This window comes from Sinocyclocheilus rhinocerous, unplaced genomic scaffold (genome assembly GCF_001515625.1).
Source record: "Sinocyclocheilus rhinocerous isolate Xijiao unplaced genomic scaffold, SAMN03320098_v1.1 scaffold327, whole genome shotgun sequence".
NCBI lineage: Eukaryota > Metazoa > Chordata > Actinopteri > Cypriniformes > Cyprinidae > Sinocyclocheilus > Sinocyclocheilus rhinocerous.
Genome location: NW_015649610.1, coordinates 297,738 through 316,652, shown reverse-complemented (window position 1 = coordinate 316,652; position 18,915 = coordinate 297,738). Strand labels below are relative to the sequence as shown.

Sequence of the window (18,915 nt, the reverse complement as noted above, 5' to 3'; positions counted from 1 at the left end):
GTTTTTACAAAACATCAGCATGTATCACTGCATATAATTCTGCTTCTTAAAAGCTGAATAAATGGCAGTAATGCAGCACTTATCTTTGGTTTCTTCTTATCTGAGCCTACCAGATATATTTTGATCCTGTTTGTTAAGAGGGTGGTGGTGTAGCTTGGGCAGAGAAAACTGGCTGTCAACAACCACACACCAAATCTCTCATAAACCACCCTCAGTCTCAGTGCAGTTCATAACCTTTTAATTGCAACCTACCAAATCAAATATTATTATTCACACTTTTTTGTTCCATTTTTGTCCATCTCTTTCAGAGTAAACAAGTGTGTTGGATTTTTATTTTAAATAAAATAAATGAATTAGCAAGTCTGATTCACTGATTCCCACACTGTTACCAGTGCATGAAAGCAAACATTCGTAATGCGTCTGCCATTTAAATTGTTGCTGCATAAATTTAAATGGGTAATTGACTGCAATGTAATTACTGCAGACATGTCATGACGCCTACACAAAAGACAACCAATCCCAATGCATTTGCATTTTAGGGGTCTGGTTTATAAAAACCTGTTGTTATAGTCACAAAGTGGATTTCTATCTCAGCTTCATAAATAGTTTTTTTTTTCTACTCTTCTGCTATTTACGGCTGTCTAAATAAAGCTTGTGTGCTGCTCTGACTCTAACTGGTGTTGGTAGCCAACAAAAATGAATTTTTTAAGGACAGAAATACTGAAATGTCTAAAGCAAGCAGCCTTAATGGGATGAAAAGAGTTTGTTTATGATGTTATTCATTTTTTGATTGTGCCTCCATTATGATGGATGAGTAATATTTGGCATTTTGCTCTTCAAAAAAAAACTCATCCAAAAAGAGTTTCGGTCAGCAGTTCGTGTTCACACCACCCATTTGAATATATTTCCATATATGTGCAAAAATGTGAGAGACAGCAGATACTTAATGATCATATTTTGGTCAAGCTCGCAGGGCTTTTCCAAAATCCATGACGCAAATCCAAATAAAACTTTTGAAAGAAGGAATCTAAGGCACTGTTAAAAAGAAATTCCCTTCTCTCATCACATTATCATGAAGATGTAAGATCAGATCGCTTATAGACTTTTGTGGAAAAACTAAAGCTACAATGTAAAAAAAAAAAAGATCTTTTGAAGTTGTAAATAAAACATTTAACATTAACATAAAAAGATTACTGGAGTATGTTTTACAAGAAATACTATTTCAGTGCTGTTTTTGTAATTAATTGTGAATTTTAATAACAATTTCTGAGTGAAAATTGTTTCTACACCAATCTTTTTTCAGTGTATAGAAATTAAGAACTGGTAACACATTTGGCTCAAAGTGAATGCAGATCAAATGTTATTTATACACATTATACAGTTTTATTGAATCTTGTTTTCATAGCGGGACACGTGAAATTAATTTTACACTGAAGACTGAAGTATCTTGACCTGTGCATTATTATATTATATTTGAGAGACTGAAATGTATTTTTTCTCTCTCTAATTTTGCACCTTTTCTGCAAATGGTTGAATTGATGCAATGCATCAAGGCCATTTGTCCCATTGTGATCTACCTGCAGTAACATCCCCTTGGAGCTAGAGGGCGCTACTGCAACAGATTACACTGACTTCATGCTTGCGTTGGACTCAATCTAAAGAGAATTATTAATAAATCATTGGCATATGTACAGCACTGTAGTGTGACAGGAAATGTGAATGAAATATGTCCCATTACCATTTACAAACAGTCATAACATCCATACATATACTGATTTAAAAATAAGAGGTGAATATATATAGGTCACAGTATTATTCATATCAAGTTAGCAGATTAATAGTGCTGAATGTCTGCGTGACATAAACCCAAGATGTTGTAATAGTGGCACTGAATATTGTTTTAGATAATTGACATCAATTTACAATGAAAACATAATTATGAGGAGAATGAGGATGTAATTGAGTGATGTTATTATTGTTTGATGTGCTTGACCCAGTTGATTGATAGGCTATTATTGGCAAAACATTACAGTTGGTTTATCATATCATACAAATATTGTGAAATGTGTGTGTTTATTAGCCATGTAGTCCCAGTACTTTCCCAGTTCAGTCTGCTGTACTCATTTCAGTCTAGAAGTCTCAGGTAAACCAAAGCTTACAAACTCAGACCGCAGTCAGTCTAAATTAGAGCATCTGTTTCAGACTCCACCCATCAACCCACTGATACAACATACTGCCCTGCCTGCCTGCCTGCCTGCAAAATGCTCTTATTTCCTCCCCCCTCAGACTTTCATTTAAAATGTTCATTGTACAAATGTACAGTTTTACAAACTGTTTGAGGCTTAATTGCAGGCTTATTTTTTAAAGTAAAATAAAATGGGTGCCACCGTGACAACCTGTGATGTGTGTTTTCAATTTAATTATTGACTAAGAAAAATTTGCTGAAATCCTAGAAATGGTAGAATTGAAATAGCAAAATGGTTTATGTTAAGTTGATGGAAACAAAAATGCTGATATACCATAATGATGGGTCTTAATTTTCAATTTAATATACTTATGGTAAAACCTATACATCTGCACTATGTATTAAAAAAAGTGAATGCGAAGTGACATGTGGCCAAGTATGGTGACCCATACTCGGAATTAGTGCTCTGCATTTATCCCATCCAAAGTGCACACACACAGCAGTGAACACACACACACACACACCGTGAACACACACCCGGAGCAGTGGGCAGCCATTTTTTTGCTGCGGCGCCCGGGGAGCAGTTGGGGGTTCGGTGCCTTGCTCAAGGGCACCTCAGTCGTGGTATTGAAGGTGGGAGAGAGCGCTGTACAATCACTCCCCCCACTGCTCTTATTATTCAAAATATCAATAACAGTAAACTAACAATATTGTAAATTGAGAAGACAAGTAATTTAATAAATAGTATACAATAACAGAGCAGATTAAGCTGTTTTGTTAAACTGTGACACTTTGTTTTATTATTCCCATCATTTCATATATTTGTTTATTTACCTCGCCTATTTATTTTTTGTGTTGTCTATTTTAATATTTTAAGAACTTTGTAGGCTTTGACAGTATTGAAAATGATGACAATCATGCCAGTAAAGCTGTGTCCATAAATTAAATAAATAGCATCTAATAAATCAAAGTTTAATTACATAAATAAATATAATAAATTAATTAAATAACAGAGTAGTGTGATAAATTACTATGAATAAAGTAAAGTTTACAAATAAAACATTAATAATAAAAAGATCAGGTGTTTACAAATATAAATAGTAATATTATAAGTACAGTTACTGTCTCTCTACAGCAGTGGGGAGTGAAGGCTGGTTCTTGGAAGAGCCACAGCCTGCGGACGGAGTCAGTCACATTCTTGGCTGGGATTCAATGACTGAGCCAGACACACACAAACACTGAGCAAGAGAGAGGGAGAGCGAGCGAGACTGTGCTCACTGACTCAGTCATACTGAACTGCAGGGGCAGAGGAGCGGAGGCGACGCGCCGTGTCCGGCTGCAGCGATCTCTACTCGCAGGGAAAAATACGGATTTAAAGTTGACGGATTGTGTATTCGACTCCTGAATTTGACTTGGGACAAGTTCGGCTCCCCCGTGGGATAGTTTTGCTGCAACTTGCGCGCTTTTGCTTGTGTTACACTTGAGTTTTCTGTACGCGTCTGTCTGTGGATATGGACAGGAGAGAGCCCGCTGCAGGGGAAGAAGACGCGCCGGTGGAAACCTTCGTCTGAGCGGGGATTTGATGAAGCCCTATCGGCCTTCTTGTGCTTGTTTTCACAGACTTGGATTTCGAGACGCGGAACCAGGACCTTTGAGTCGTATTTCTTGCCAGAAGCTCGGTTTCAACGACAACGCGGTGCGCGAAACATGGAAACAGTAGCGCGACAGAGTTTCCAGCCTCACCCGGGACTGCAACAAACTCTCAAACAGTTTCACCTGAGCTCCATGAGCTCTCTCGGCGGACCGGCCGCATTCTCGGCCAGATGGCAACACGACCTGCTCTTCAAAAAGGACTGCAAAGACGTCCCGGAGCCCGTGCTGCACCTCCCCCCCATGCAGCCTCCTCCGGTGATGCCCGGGCCGCTCTTCATCCCGTCTGACCGCTCCACCGAGAGGTGCGAGACGGTCCTGGAGGGCGAGACGATCTCGTGCTTCGTGGTGGGCGGCGAAAAGCGCCTGTGCCTGCCGCAGATCCTCAACACGGTGCTGCGGGATTTCTCGCTCCAGCAGATCAACTCGGTGTGCGACGACCTGCACATCTACTGCTCGCGCTGCACCGCCGACCAGCTGGAGATCCTGAAGGTGATGGGCATCCTGCCGTTCTCCGCGCCGTCCTGCGGACTCATCACCAAGACGGACGCGGAGCGCCTGTGCAACGCGCTCATCTACGGGGGGACGTACCCGCCGCACTCCAAGAAGGAGCTGTACGGCTCCATCGAGCTGGAGCTCACCGAGAAGAGCTTTAAGATCTATCACGAGTGCTTCGGGAAGTGTAAGGGTCTGCTGGTCCCGGAGCTCTACACGAGTCCCAACGCGCCCTGCATCCAGTGCATGGACTGCAGGCTCATGTACCCGACCCAGAAATTCGTGGTGCACAGTCACAAATCGCTGGAGAACAGGACTTGCCATTGGGGCTTTGACTCGGCCAACTGGAGGGCGTATGTCCTCCTGAGCCCGGATTACACGGGGAAAGAGGAGAAAGCACGTCTGGAGCAGCTCCTGGATGACATTAAGGAGAAATTTGACTTCGCCAATAAATACAAGCGGAAAGCATCACGGGTGAGCCAGTTTGTTGCATTTTGCGCTGCATCAGGGTGAACTGTTTGTTTTCTTCTAGTGTACTGCAAGTGTCAGATGTCCATGACAAGCCGTTTCATCTCTTTAAACTAACTAGTGTCTGTGTTACTACTAGTTTCTGCCCTAGTAGTAAGCCAATAACGACTACCATCTTTTCCAGATTTCATTAAAAACTTTTCATTCTATACATTTTGTAATGGTGCCTATTATTCATTGCAAACTAGTACTTCTTAGCAGTGGCAAGCATTTTTGCTTCAGATGCCAACTATTCCTTTTCCCATTTCTACTGGCACCTATTTTCACCAGTTTCACTATGTATCCATATTAATTTTGGCTTACTAGAAATAGTTCAGCTACTAGTATCTGTGACAATTTTCATAGAATTAATTGGATCATATACTAGACATTCTGACTAGTCATTGCATCTTGCAATTAAAAAAGCAAACTCGAAACTTGTGATGTAAGGAATTAGAGAAATTGAAAATATTCTACTCCTTTTTGGATTACTTATTAGTAGTCCAAAAATAAGTATCAGAAGCAGAAAAATAGATATTGTTAAAATGGCTTGCCATAGTCGTCTTCAGATGAATGCTTGGAGAAAAGCCAAGGGTGTCAGTTCTTTGGTGACACAAACTTCAGACTCAACAGTGAGTAGTTATTTGGCAGATGTACAGTGCACTTCTTATAGGGACAGTCCCCTTGGCACAACCTGAGGTTAAGTGCTCTGGGGCACTGTGGCGATGTCCATGAATAACCTCTGCTGGTATTAAAGCAACAATCTTAAAGTTGGCAGACTAGAGGTTTAAAGCGCTAAGCCACACCACCAAGGTGAAATTTGTATGTCTTAGGTTTTGCGTTGGCATATTCCAAGTAGTGTCAGCTTCCCTCCTTAGATGAGCACTTGGAAAGGGGCCAAGAGTGTCAGTTCTTTGGTGACCCAGTCTTCAGACTCCAGAGACTATCAAGATATGGGTTTCACAGTCCAAATGTTACAACCTGATATCCGGGAGAGGGGTGAGATGTGGATTCTGCGGGCGGACGTTGAGATAGAGTAGCCGTCACAGTGGCCTAAATTTAATGGCATGAAATATTTAACTTGAGCAGACCAATGCAAAAAATCACAGATAGCATTTCTAGGCGCTTTCCACATGCTGTATTTAATTGACCAGTAACTAACCCTCAGTGTCATGACCTCTGTCCCATTGGCCTTTACTGTAGATACAGTGCTTAGTGTGTAAACAAACAATCATTAAGAGCCATTAAAGGCCAGGGCGCTTCGTTTTCAGCTCTCTCTCTCTCTCCCTCTCTCTGTCTAGTGCTTGTTTTTTATCATCTCGTTCCTCCATCTGTCTCTCTCTCGAGCCCAGCATGACTTCCACATGTCCCACGGCAACGGCGTCATGTTATGGTAATTCCGAATTGGGTCGTTTAGCTATCACAGGTACTTGACAGTGGATGTGTTTTTAATGATCGGGCCATTGAGGGTTTAATCATGGGACTGCTGAGGGAAAACATCATGCTCTCTGAGCTGTTTGCTGCTTAAATATGCATCATAAAGTTCATTTTGGGGTATTTTTAGAAGGAATAATCCGATAAAGCAGTCTCAGGCAGATTGTTTTATGTTTATCTGCTTTGGGTTGTCTCCAGTCTCGGGTTACTCGCATGTGTGGCGGCTCTTCTTACCCTTGGGGCTCTAATGCTTGACTCTTGCAGCAGACAGGGTCCTGTTTGTGAGGTAGAGGATTAGAGGAAAAGTTTTTTAGTAGTGTGCCCCCCTCCAATACACACACACACACACACATAAACACTCAGTGAATGGCAGGCCTGGCCATTTGCATTAACTGTTTTCCCTGAATGGAGCTGATGATGCAGGGATTGGAGTATTGTGGTGGAAACGGAATATGAACCAACAAAGAGGTGCATTCACCAACATCTCCGCCCTCCCATCTCTCTGTGATAAGCCCTCCACCACCTGCCCCACCCACCAGCTCTCACCCAGTTACTTTCCCTGTAAAGTGGAGCGAGAGAATGTAAACCTAGGCCTGCGCTCCAGCGTGTTTGCACACATTTGCCATTTTCTGTCTCTTTTTGCACCGACGATGTGTGTCATAAGTGCTTTGCCGATTGAATGGGCCCTTACGGTGAATGACGTTGCCTCGTTAACATCGAGCTGTTTCCTTCGGTCTCAAGTGAGACCAAAATGTCCCGGAGCTCTCTGCATTATCACATTATCAGACCCCCCACAGCAGGCTTTTATTCCTCTCAAGAGCTTTCCTGCCTCTCACCACACACAAGAGGGAACACTCTCAAACCGTCTGGAAACGGAAGTGGAATATATCTGTATATCCATCTAGAGGGAGATTCTGTGTATTCCAGTGTATTCCAGGAAGAGTCGGCGATTTGATATTGATGACTTCATAATGGCCTCCACACAATTTCATTTGCCACTAAGATGTTTGTAGAATAAGACTGAGACCTGAAATGTAATCGATCCAACTCTATGCAAATACTTGTAGATATGCTAGTTTGATTTCATATTGTGTCAAGGGGGTCGGAAATAACTTTGAATGGTTTTGAAATGTCTCCTATGCTCAAGTAAAAACAGTTTTCTAATATATTGTAAAATGCAATTAATTCCTGTGATGGCAAAGCCATTTTTTTTAGCAGCCATTACTCCAATCTTCAATGTCACATGATCCTTCAGAAATCAAGCTAAAATGCTGATTAGGTGCTTTAGAAACATTTCTTATCATTATCAGTGTTGAAAAAAGTTGTGCTGCTTAAACTTTTTGTGGAAATTGGGATATTTTTTTCAGGATTCTTTGAAAATTAAAAGTCTAAAAATAATTTTAAAATAGATTTTTGTTTGCTTTACTGTCACTTTGGGTCAGTTTAATGCATTCTTAATAAAAGTATTAATTTCTTTTTAAAAATATAGATATGCATTTGCAACCTTGCATAACAAGCATGTATCTGGCCTAAGGATTCCACATGCAAGTGATGTAGACATAACAGTTTGTTTTGCGTTTATATACTGTGTGTTGCTGTCTGGATGCATATTCTGTGTGATTGTGACAGAGCTGTTTTGTTTTTTGCTGAGTTATTTACAGATCTTACTGTTCCTCATCTGTGAAAAGTAGTCTGACGGTCTCTCTCTCACTCTCCCTGTCTCTGGGTGGGGTGAAGGAACTTCCTCTTTCTCTGCTGCTTGCTGAGGGAAGGTCACAGACTGTGTAGTTACTCAACCTCCCTCGACATATATATATGTGTGTGTGTGTGTGTGTGTAAGTGTTTGTGAGTGCTTGTCTGTCTGGTGCTTTCAGTCAGCAGCCGGAAGATGCAGAAAGACAGGATGTTCTGTGTCCCTCGCTCAGGCACACACTCATAATTAAGCGTAGCTTTGTAAAAATCGACGCGTTTCAGAAAGGCGGGGCATAGAGGAGAAACAATAATCTACATTATATGGAAAATAATGTGTTTTTTTTTAACCTTAAACCGCATAAACACATTGCATTACACCAAATACACAACATAATGTTCTTTTTAGCAACGTCATATGACCTGTCTGTTATACATAAGTTCTGTCATACTGTTACACTTGTCTGAGATCTCGTTCAGAGGGTTCAAACGAGTTTGGCTGCTTGTTAAACAAGGCTTGAGTTTGCTGATCTGTAGTATACAGGTTCAAAGTGTAAGCTTAGGTGTTGAGTTGGCTTCATGAGCTATCATGATTAGTCTACTTACAGTATATACTGATAAAAAATGTCTGGACGTAATTGTCAGGAGTGGCCCTGAATGATTGGGTGGATTAAGGACGAAATAGCTGAAGACTTTGTAAACAAGTGAGCAAATGCCTTTAAATAGACTCGGCATTTGAGTTTTCAGTTGATTAAAAATGAATTATTACATGATGCGCTGATGAATAAATCAAATGAATCACAAATAATCAATATTTGATGAGGAAACTCCCAAATGAAGATCACTTTTAAGTTAATATGGCAGATGAAAATGGCTTTAGAGTCAATATGTTGCTTGTTTTATTTCCGTTATATTGAACACAAGACTATCGTTGACATACAGACCACAAAAATCTATTTTACAATCAACTTTGTCTATCCGTCTGAGATAGACTTCACACAGGATGCGTTTTTGCATTAGCCTACATCTCCACTATTTTTAAATTGTTGGTCAGTGTAAATATGTGCTAGATGTTCATTTATATTGCTACTTATTTGTTCTAAATGAATCTTTAATTTATAGCCCTATTATGATTGTCTTTTCACAGCGTATTCACATTGACAAATTTACTTGACAAAATAGTTGGCATTTTCATTTTTTAGAGCAGTAAGCACGAGAAAGCCCATATCATGAGCATTTCCCACTTAGTCATGCATTTGATTTCCCCCTCTGAGTTTCCTGTTAAATGTGGAGGCGTTTTATCAGGGGTTATTTAGAGAGTTTTGGCAGACGGCGCGTTCTTGCCGCCAGTGCAGGAAAACCGCAGCTCAGTGACGGGAAGGGAGAGTTGCGACAGCCGCATTTCAGGACCGCCACTCCCAACGTGTAGCGAGAGACTGATTATGCAAATGGAAGTATGAATGGGCATGAATGAAGCGTGCCCTCTCACTCTCTTTTTCGCATTCGCTGCACGTCTGCCGGCACACTTAAACGCGCACACACACGCACACCTGCTCGGTATCAGAACTCTTCCCCTGCTGACTTCTCGTCTCCTCCACAATCAAGTGTTTTTTTCTTTCTCTCAATCTTTAATTCCCCCCAGGTGCTGGAAGTGGGTAGTAAACCTCTCTAATCATGCAGTCATTAAAGCAGAATTTAACCGCACTCAGCCTTTGAAGCCGTTTTCTCACTTAATTGTTCGCTCATTGGAAACAAAGCTACGTAATTTAGTCAAAATCACGCCCTTGAAAACGCTTTTGATGAACACCTTGCGTGTTCATTTTCTTTCTTCCGTCCTCCGCGTTCGGTTCCTCTGACTTGTGATTTTTATTTCGGAGAGAGTGTGGCATCTTTCCAAACACAACTCCCCCCTCCCCCCCTCTCCTCTCCTCTCCTCTCCTCCAAGCGCCTCGGAGAATTCTGGGATATCTGATGGAGAACTGAGAGGGTGCAAGAGCTTTGGGAGAGGAAGCCAGTTCCCTAAGGGGATATTAGGTATGTCCCGTCTCATTTGCCAGGCATATCGCTCTTAAGCCACACACACACACACACACACACACACACACACAGCGGACGGCTCAACTCGACTCGGCCCAGCAGCAGCTGGCCCCTGGTATGCATATCAGTGGCCGCAGCACGAAAAGCTGCATTTGCGCATTTCTCTGCCTCCCCTTCAGAATGCGAGGGGCTCCACGGGCACGGATAGTCCTGCAGCTGCCGACGATATAAACCAGAGGATCCGTCTGAGAACCGAGCCGAACGGCTGTTCTGAGACCTCACGGGTCAAAGTCTTCATAAGTATGTTCCAGAACTTGGACTCGTGAGGTCAAAGACCTGCAAGGCAGAGAAACGGACCATGTGTTGTTCAGTCGGTTACTGATATGAACAGGCTTTTGTTTGGATATCCGCAAGGGTCATTTTTATTGTTGCGCAAGAGTGCCAGACGAGAAACCCGAACAGTTTTACTCAGTATGAAACTCGGCGAAAAAAACATGGTAATCTGTTGCTTTCATAACAAAGCTTATTCTTCCCACTGATCCTGAATACAAAAAAAATCCCTCATGTGTAGTCCTGGGTTGTTATTAAATTCGACGTTTTTTTCAGGAGTGAGTAGCAGCTGAGTGTTCTAACGAGACTCCTTTAGGTGCTAATTAAGATTTTTCAAATAGTCCGTCGCTGACAAACCGGAACTGATGGATCATAACTGTGATTAACCGGGCAAAGAGAGAAAATATGTGGCTTTGTTTTAGAGATAAGACACGAACATCTCCCTGGAACAATTCAAACCCTAATTGCTTTTGTGGCTCTAATAGAATGCAAATGCAAGTCAATTCATTAGGTTTTTTTTTTTTACATTAACAGTTCAGTTCATGTGTGAAGATTCACGCTTGGCTTATTTGCCACATCCTTGCTAATTTGATCAGTTTTTCACCTCTCGAGATGAATTTTCAAATCAAAATGGCACTTATTCAGCTTTGCTGTTCAATGCTATTTAGCAACCTCAGCGGGAAGTATGACTTTCACTGTTTTTTCCATCAATGACTTAAAAATATGCCTGAGAGATCAAATATACTTAAGTAATAGACTTCATTCACACTTGGTGCCCTATTTAATTTGATGCAAACGATTCAAAGCGAGGCTGTGAGAGACAGAAGTTACAATATGTTGTCACATTTCACAACCCTTTTTTCCTACTGGAAATATATAGGCCAAGTTCCAATGTTTTTTCATTTGAACAATTGACATCCATGTACGTAATAGTTCAACTCAGTGAACAGACTATACTTCAATCCCAAAGAACCTCATTTTAATTCGCATCATATTAAATATATGTTCTGTACTCTTTCACTCTGTTCCAAAACCCAGCTGTCTTTTTATGGAGCGTAATAATAATAATAATAATAATAATAATTATTATTATTATTATTATTATTATTGTATATAATAAACAAAATAAACAATTTATGATACATGTAAAATAAATATAATAATATATAATATAATATAATTATATATTTTTATTTATTTTAAATCAATACATAATAATATATGATGCATGTAAAATAAATTATAATTTTTTATTTACTTTAAATCAATACATAATAATAATAATAATAATAAATAAAATAAACATTTATTTATGATGCATGTAAAATAAATTATAATTTTTTATTTACTTTAAATCAATACATAATAATAATAATAATAATATAGTTATTGTTATTGTTATTGTTACTGTTATTATTATTAACAACTTTAAATAAACAAGTACCCTAATATAATAGTTTTGCTTCCTCCTTAGATAACTAATTTTGGTCAAATCCAGAGTTACAGAAAAATAAAAAAAATACATGCTATGTGCATATTGTATATAACATTCCAAATTAGTCAGCTGTGAAGTACCAATGTAGTTAGTATGTTGCCTAGTAGGCAGCTCACTAGATTTTGGAACTCAAAGCATGGTAACTCAAGAGAGCTAACCTGAAGCCCTTACTGCCTACACAGTTACAGAGCTTCTTAGTGAACGAAGAAACATTCGGATTTCAGTTATAAGGCAATTGAAAACAAGACTGTACATATTGAATAATTGTTTCCTCTTACATAATTTCCTCTCGTCATCAGCTTAAGCTGTGTTGTGACATTATATCACACCCTTTCTCCTAGGCTGTCCACCCCCTCCCCCAGGATGCAGTAGCTAAAATCTCATTAATGTCAGATGGAGATAAACACAGATAAAAGAGAGAGGGTCATCACGGGGCATCCTCTCTTTTCACACTCCTTCCACCCAGCCCCCACACATCAGTCAGCCTGGTCTCTGTGTGTGTGTGTGTGTGTGTTTGTATTGGCTGGCCTTTGGGAAAGCATTCATATACCTGCCTGACAGGGGCGGCTGGGGGAGGTGGAGGAGGATGCGATGGGGGGGCTGGCAGACAGATGAGTGTGGGATGGAGGAGGGAGCTTTTTCTGTGTCTAGCATTAAGAGGGAGGAGGGGTGGGAAAATAGATGCGTTTCGGGGGTTTCCTCGGTTACTGTGATTGTCAATGCGAGACTGGATGTGCTAATACGTAAGGTGTGAGGTAAATGTTTGATTTATTGAAAGACATTGTGAACATTTAATGTCAGGCAGACTGTTATGAGCTGCCCCTGTGTCCTAGTCACAAAAGAATAACAAGTCCAAGTGAATGAATGAATTAACTAAACAAGTAGGAAAGAAAAGGAACTGGATCCAATGTTCTGTCTGGCAGTTTATTTCTGCGTCATGCGCTCTGTTTTAAATAAATAAATCCTCATTCATTGCTGCTTTTTTGCATTCATTCATTCATGGAGCTGTAGATATGCATTATTAATGACAGTTAAGCACGAATAGAACAAAACACATTTTCCTGGATGAGTTTAGCTTTGAAAAATTCATCACTGAACCAAATCACCTTCCGTTTCAGCTTCTGTTTGCACTTTAATATAAAGATAAGATTTGCCATTGTTATTGATTTATTTTCTGTATTTTTAAAGAACAATGTTTTTTTTAAAAGTCGACATGACTTCAAATTTGACCTTGTTTATTTTCTTTAATATCTTGAATGTATTCTGCTGATGTAGCCAAGGCCGTGTGGATGGGGAGAAATTATATTAACCAATAATATCATGGTCTACTTTTCATGATCCAGTCATATGCAGATTGATGCATTTAAGTCCCATCCTATGTTATTCGTCACTAAGAATTCTGTTTCTCTGAGTTCTGTAACTCAAATTACAGGAGTGAACAGTTTTATGTTGTCTTTAAAGCTCACTTTTTGTACAATTTGTGTGGGATTTCCAGCTGTATAGTTATATTACACTCCTCTCTGGAATACTTAGTTCTGATTGGCTACTTCTCTTCTACACATAATGCATCCTGTATGAAATTTAAGTCTGAAATTTGCAGCACAGTTCTTTTGACTGCCACTGATTGAAGATTGCAGAGCAAAATAGGTGTTTTTGGTGTGTGCATGGGGATTTTCTGCTATGTCAGCTGAGCCCTATTGTCTTTGACGGAGTGAGTCAACCTTTAGCTGGCAGTTTGTGTGTCTAAGAGCAGTCCGACACATGACCCTTCCCATCAAACCCCTCTCTATTCAGACACACTGACCAATCGGATCCCTCCATACAGCTCCCTTCGGACAGATGGCTGTCTGACAGAGGCAGCGTGACGTACACATGCACATTGAGAGACAGTGACACTTCCTCAAACTGAATGACTATGAAAAAATAAGATATTTTTGGAGTCACACTGCCTTTTTAGCAGCTATCTATAAATCTGCTTGAGGGAAAGTTTATAACACAGTAGATGTGAATGAAGAACCGAAATAAACATCCCAAGTGACTCGAGCATATCCAAGTGAATATATATATATTGCAGAAAATATTTTGTATAAAGAAAGTGAAAATTCATTTTATCATATTTTTTTATTATTTGTGCATTACAACATTTTCATGACACTTTTTAGAACATTAAAATCCTCCCTTCAAAATTATCGTTAACACGCTTGCAGAAAATATGTATGCAGTATTTACACTATCATTCAAAGGTTGGGGGTCAGTAATTGTAAGAAATTAATATTTTTATTCAAGAAGGGTGCATTGAATTGATAAAAAATGACAGTAAAAGTTTTTGTTTTGTTTTTGGCAAAAAAAATCTATTTCACATAAATGCTATTCTTTTGAACTTATTAAGAGGGAGGAGGGGTGGGAAAATAGATGCGTTTCGGGGGTTTCCTCGGTTACTGTGATTGTCAATGCGAGACTGGATGTGCTAATACGTAAGGTGTGAGGTAAATGTTTGATTTATTGAAAGACATTGTGAACATTTAATGTCAGGCAGACTGTTATGAGCTGCCCCTGTGTCCTAGTCACAAAAGAATAACAAGTCCAAGTGAATGAATGAATTAACTAAACAAGTAGGAAAGAAAAGGAACTGGATCCAATGTTCTGTCTGGCAGTTTATTTCTGCGTCATGCGCTCTGTTTTAAATAAATAAATCCTCATTCATTGCTGCTTTTTTGCATTCATTCATTCATGGAGCTGTAGATATGCATTATTAATGACAGTTAAGCACGAATAGAACAAAACACATTTTCCTGGATGAGTTTAGCTTTGAAAAATTCATCACTGAACCAAATCACCTTCCGTTTCAGCTTCTGTTTGCACTTTAATATAAAGATAAGATTTGCCATTGTTATTGATTTATTTTCTGTATTTTTAAAGAACAATGTTTTTTTTAAAAGTCGACATGACTTCAAATTTGACCTTGTTTATTTTCTTTAATATCTTGAATGTATTCTGCTGATGTAGCCAAGGCCGTGTGGATGGGGAGAAATTATATTAACCAATAATATCATGGTCTACTTTTCATGATCCAGTCATATGCAGATTGATGCATTTAAGTCCCATCCTATGTTATTCGTCACTAAGAATTCTGTTTCTCTGAGTTCTGTAACTCAAATTACAGGAGTGAACAGTTTTATGTTGTCTTTAAAGCTCACTTTTTGTACAATTTGTGTGGGATTTCCAGCTGTATAGTTATATTACACTCCTCTCTGGAATACTTAGTTCTGATTGGCTACTTCTCTTCTACACATAATGCATCCTGTATGAAATTTAAGTCTGAAATTTGCAGCACAGTTCTTTTGACTGCCACTGATTGAAGATTGCAGAGCAAAATAGGTGTTTTTGGTGTGTGCATGGGGATTTTCTGCTATGTCAGCTGAGCCCTATTGTCTTTGACGGAGTGAGTCAACCTTTAGCTGGCAGTTTGTGTGTCTAAGAGCAGTCCGACACATGACCCTTCCCATCAAACCCCTCTCTATTCAGACACACTGACCAATCGGATCCCTCCATACAGCTCCCTTCGGACAGATGGCTGTCTGACAGAGGCAGCGTGACGTACACATGCACATTGAGAGACAGTGACACTTCCTCAAACTGAATGACTATGAAAAAATAAGATATTTTTGGAGTCACACTGCCTTTTTAGCAGCTATCTATAAATCTGCTTGAGGGAAAGTTTATAACACAGTAGATGTGAATGAAGAACCGAAATAAACATCCCAAGTGACTCGAGCATATCCAAGTGAATATATATATATTGCAGAAAATATTTTGTATAAAGAAAGTGAAAATTCATTTTATCATATTTTTTTATTATTTGTGCATTACAACATTTTCATGACACTTTTTAGAACATTAAAATCCTCCCTTCAAAATTATCGTTAACACGCTTGCAGAAAATATGTATGCAGTATTTACACTATCATTCAAAGGTTGGGGGTCAGTAATTGTAAGAAATTAATATTTTTATTCAAGAAGGGTGCATTGAATTGATAAAAAATGACAGTAAAAGTTTTTGTTTTGTTTTTGGCAAAAAAAATCTATTTCACATAAATGCTATTCTTTTGAACTTTCTGTTTATCAGAGAATCCTGAAAAATGTAATGGCTGCAATTGTTTATATTTTAAAATATATTAACATTGAAAACTGTTATTTTAAATTGTGTTAATATTTTACAAACTAATATTTTACAGACTTCTTTCAAAAACATTTTGAACGGTGTAAATTGCAAAGTACAAGTATGCCTGTAAATTACAATTGTAAGTATACAACATGGTAGTATTTGGTTTGTATAAAATAAAAAAACTTTCTTTTGAATGTTATATTCATTCTTTAATTTGACTGTCTTGTGTTTAGCATATGCACGTGTACCATGCAAGTTCTTAAAGACGTTTTACAGGCATCTAAAGCCTTGTAGACTCGGCATTTGAAAGAAAGAAATAGACATACGACATCCTTCCTCACCCCGTTCTAAATGAAGTGTTCGTCTGGGCCCAGTGGCACTGGTTTGAGATGCACCATAATTTGGTTTGGTTAGTCAGACTTATATAACTGGCATTCTTTGAAGCGTGCCCCGCACAGAAGGAGCCTACTTCATAATGTGTAATTTGACATTGAAATGAGTAGACAGACATACTATTACAGTACACGGCTCGAAAAAATGAAACTCAAATCCTCTAGTTATGTTTGCTGAGAATGGAATCGCAGGGTAGCATGAAACGCTGCTGTCTGGGCTCTTGGCTACATCTACAGAGGAGAGAGAGGGAGAGACAGATGATGGGTTTGCTATCGTGACTGCTGTTCTGATGTCTGTTCCAGACCGGCAGCAGGGTATGGATGATATTAATCGTACAATTCAGCGTCAATGTGCGTAAAGAGGTAAATACATGTACTCACTCATAACTCCATCTGTCTGACACCCACCAAATGCTTCATCATTGATTCAGAACTTCCACACATTCACACATACCCTTTTTCTTCTAAATGGTGATGGTGCCGGAGCCAGTGTTTCCACTGTCTTGAGAGCAGAACAATGACGTAATTCACTAGCCTACATAACCTGCCCACAAAAACATGGCACAATTTTGAAAGGATATATTCAAGCGTCTTTATGTAATCATGAATCAGAAGTGATGATAAATAAAACTCATAGCAATTAATTCACACGCGAAAATAAATAAAATATGTGAAAATGTAGCACAGCATTGAGCATTTCAAATGTAGCTTTGTTTGCTGTAATAAGAAATGTTTCACAGTTTTGTACCACCTCATTTTGTTTGGAAAACTTTGTGGTGCAGCTAATTTTTCAGATCCAAAACCACTTTTTCCTTTAGTAGAAACGTATCAAAGAGGTCTGACATCGGCAGCCTTGTTTCGTATTTGTTTCACAGCAATGTTTTGGAGTTTTGTTTCACTTTGGTCATTTTAATTTAGACTGAGTTATTCTTGTTTGGACAACTTTATGTGGTGTAGCAATTTTTTTTAGACCCAAAACTGTGTTTTCTTTGGTAAAAACGTATCGGCAGCTATGCTTTGGTTTACTAAAAGGTGAGAAGCATCTAAGTTAGCAGACGTGTAGGTTCCACCATGACATCACTCAGGTGAAACCCTGACCGCAGAACACACAGTAATCTTGTTTCAAAGTTGACCTTTTACAGGCCACAGGCCAAGAATTACAAGATTACAGGCCACACAACTGGGGCAGAGAGCGAGTGTGTGCTTGTGTGTGCGGACATTAGTCAGTCTAACCACACAAAGGCCTGTGCTCACACCCCGTCTAAATGAACCACCACACCGCTGCGGTCTGAAACACAGCACGGCTCTGCCATTGATGTCTCTGGCATGTTTGCATTCCGTCAGGAGGCAAATCAGTCTTTTTGTCTCGTTTTGTGCATGTGTGAGTGTGTTGAATGTTAAATAAAGCGAGGGTGCAGAATGTCAAGGGACGCTCGTGGTCACGAGAGGGATTTTGTGTTTGGGGTGATGGAGAGCACGCCAAAGGTCCCACCTCTCATCCTGGGGTTCGACTGGGCTCCTTTTGTCCTTCAGACATTTAAAAAGGATCAGCTGGGGCTCAGGAACAAGACTAAGACTAGAGACAAAGCCTACACTGTAAAAAATGACAGTGAATTTAACGGTAAAAGACTGTAAAAATGCTACAGTAAAATCCTGTTAAATGGTTAACTGTAAATTCCCCTACTATATACGGTGAAAAACTGTATTGGACATTACATGTATTGGACATTAATTTTACGGTAGTATACCGTTTTTGGAAGTGAAAAAGACCGTATCATTTACAGTGAATAACCGTAAATTGACATTCCCAGAATTCCCTGCGTTACATTTCAAATTTGATGTTTTTTTGTTGAAATAACTATGTTTCTTTTTAGTTTTTTCTTATCAGTTTTGTATATTAGCGTTGTGCGTTACACCTAATGTTGTTCAGTTAATGTTTATTGCATTATTTCAGTTTCATGTGTGTTACCATGATGGTGTTTGGTGTTTGTGTGAATGACACTGTGCACCTTCTATATATGTTATTATTTAAAAGCTGCTTGTGATGGGCTTTGTTTCATCATGTGACTTTCTCATCACCACCTGCTTTTGGTGGTTATCAGTGTATTACAAAGGTACAAAACAGATTTTAGTACTTCAATAGGTTGGTATATAATAACATTTTATCAGTTAATGAAATTACGGTATTTAACTGTAAATTTAAGTTACAACCGTAAAACCTAAAACGTTGCTACCGTATTTTTTACGGTAAAATTCCGGCAACCACAGCTGCCGGTTTTCTACCGTAAATTTTACGGAATTTTTTTTACAGTGTAGGCATGAGACTATTGTCTTGGTTGTGGTCTTCACGAACCATGCTTCATTTTCCTATGTTCTCCAGCCTAAAGGACCATTCACATTAAGAATGATAATTATAACGATAACTAGGACGTTTTAATAATCGTTCTAATGCTATGAGAATAGGGAAGTCCAGACCACAACTATAATGAACGACACAGAGGAAAGATATCGTTGGAATCAATTTCCAGCTGATGAA

The 18,915-nt window shown here is 39.1% G+C and overlaps 1 protein-coding gene across 1 annotated transcript in view; it reads left to right on the top strand.

Moving 5' to 3' along the window:
- The first annotated feature begins 3,424 nt into the window (after window positions 1–3,424).
- The window catches only part of LOC107710903 (ski oncogene-like), a 71,318-nt gene continuing 55,827 nt past the window's right edge, over window positions 3,425–18,915 (top strand). Inside the window, exon 1 of the mRNA XM_016515772.1 lies at window positions 3,425–4,804. Coding sequence (XP_016371258.1) covers window positions 3,893–4,804 — 912 coding nt within the window. The 5' untranslated portion in view covers window positions 3,425–3,892. The remainder of the gene's footprint in view (window positions 4,805–18,915) is intronic.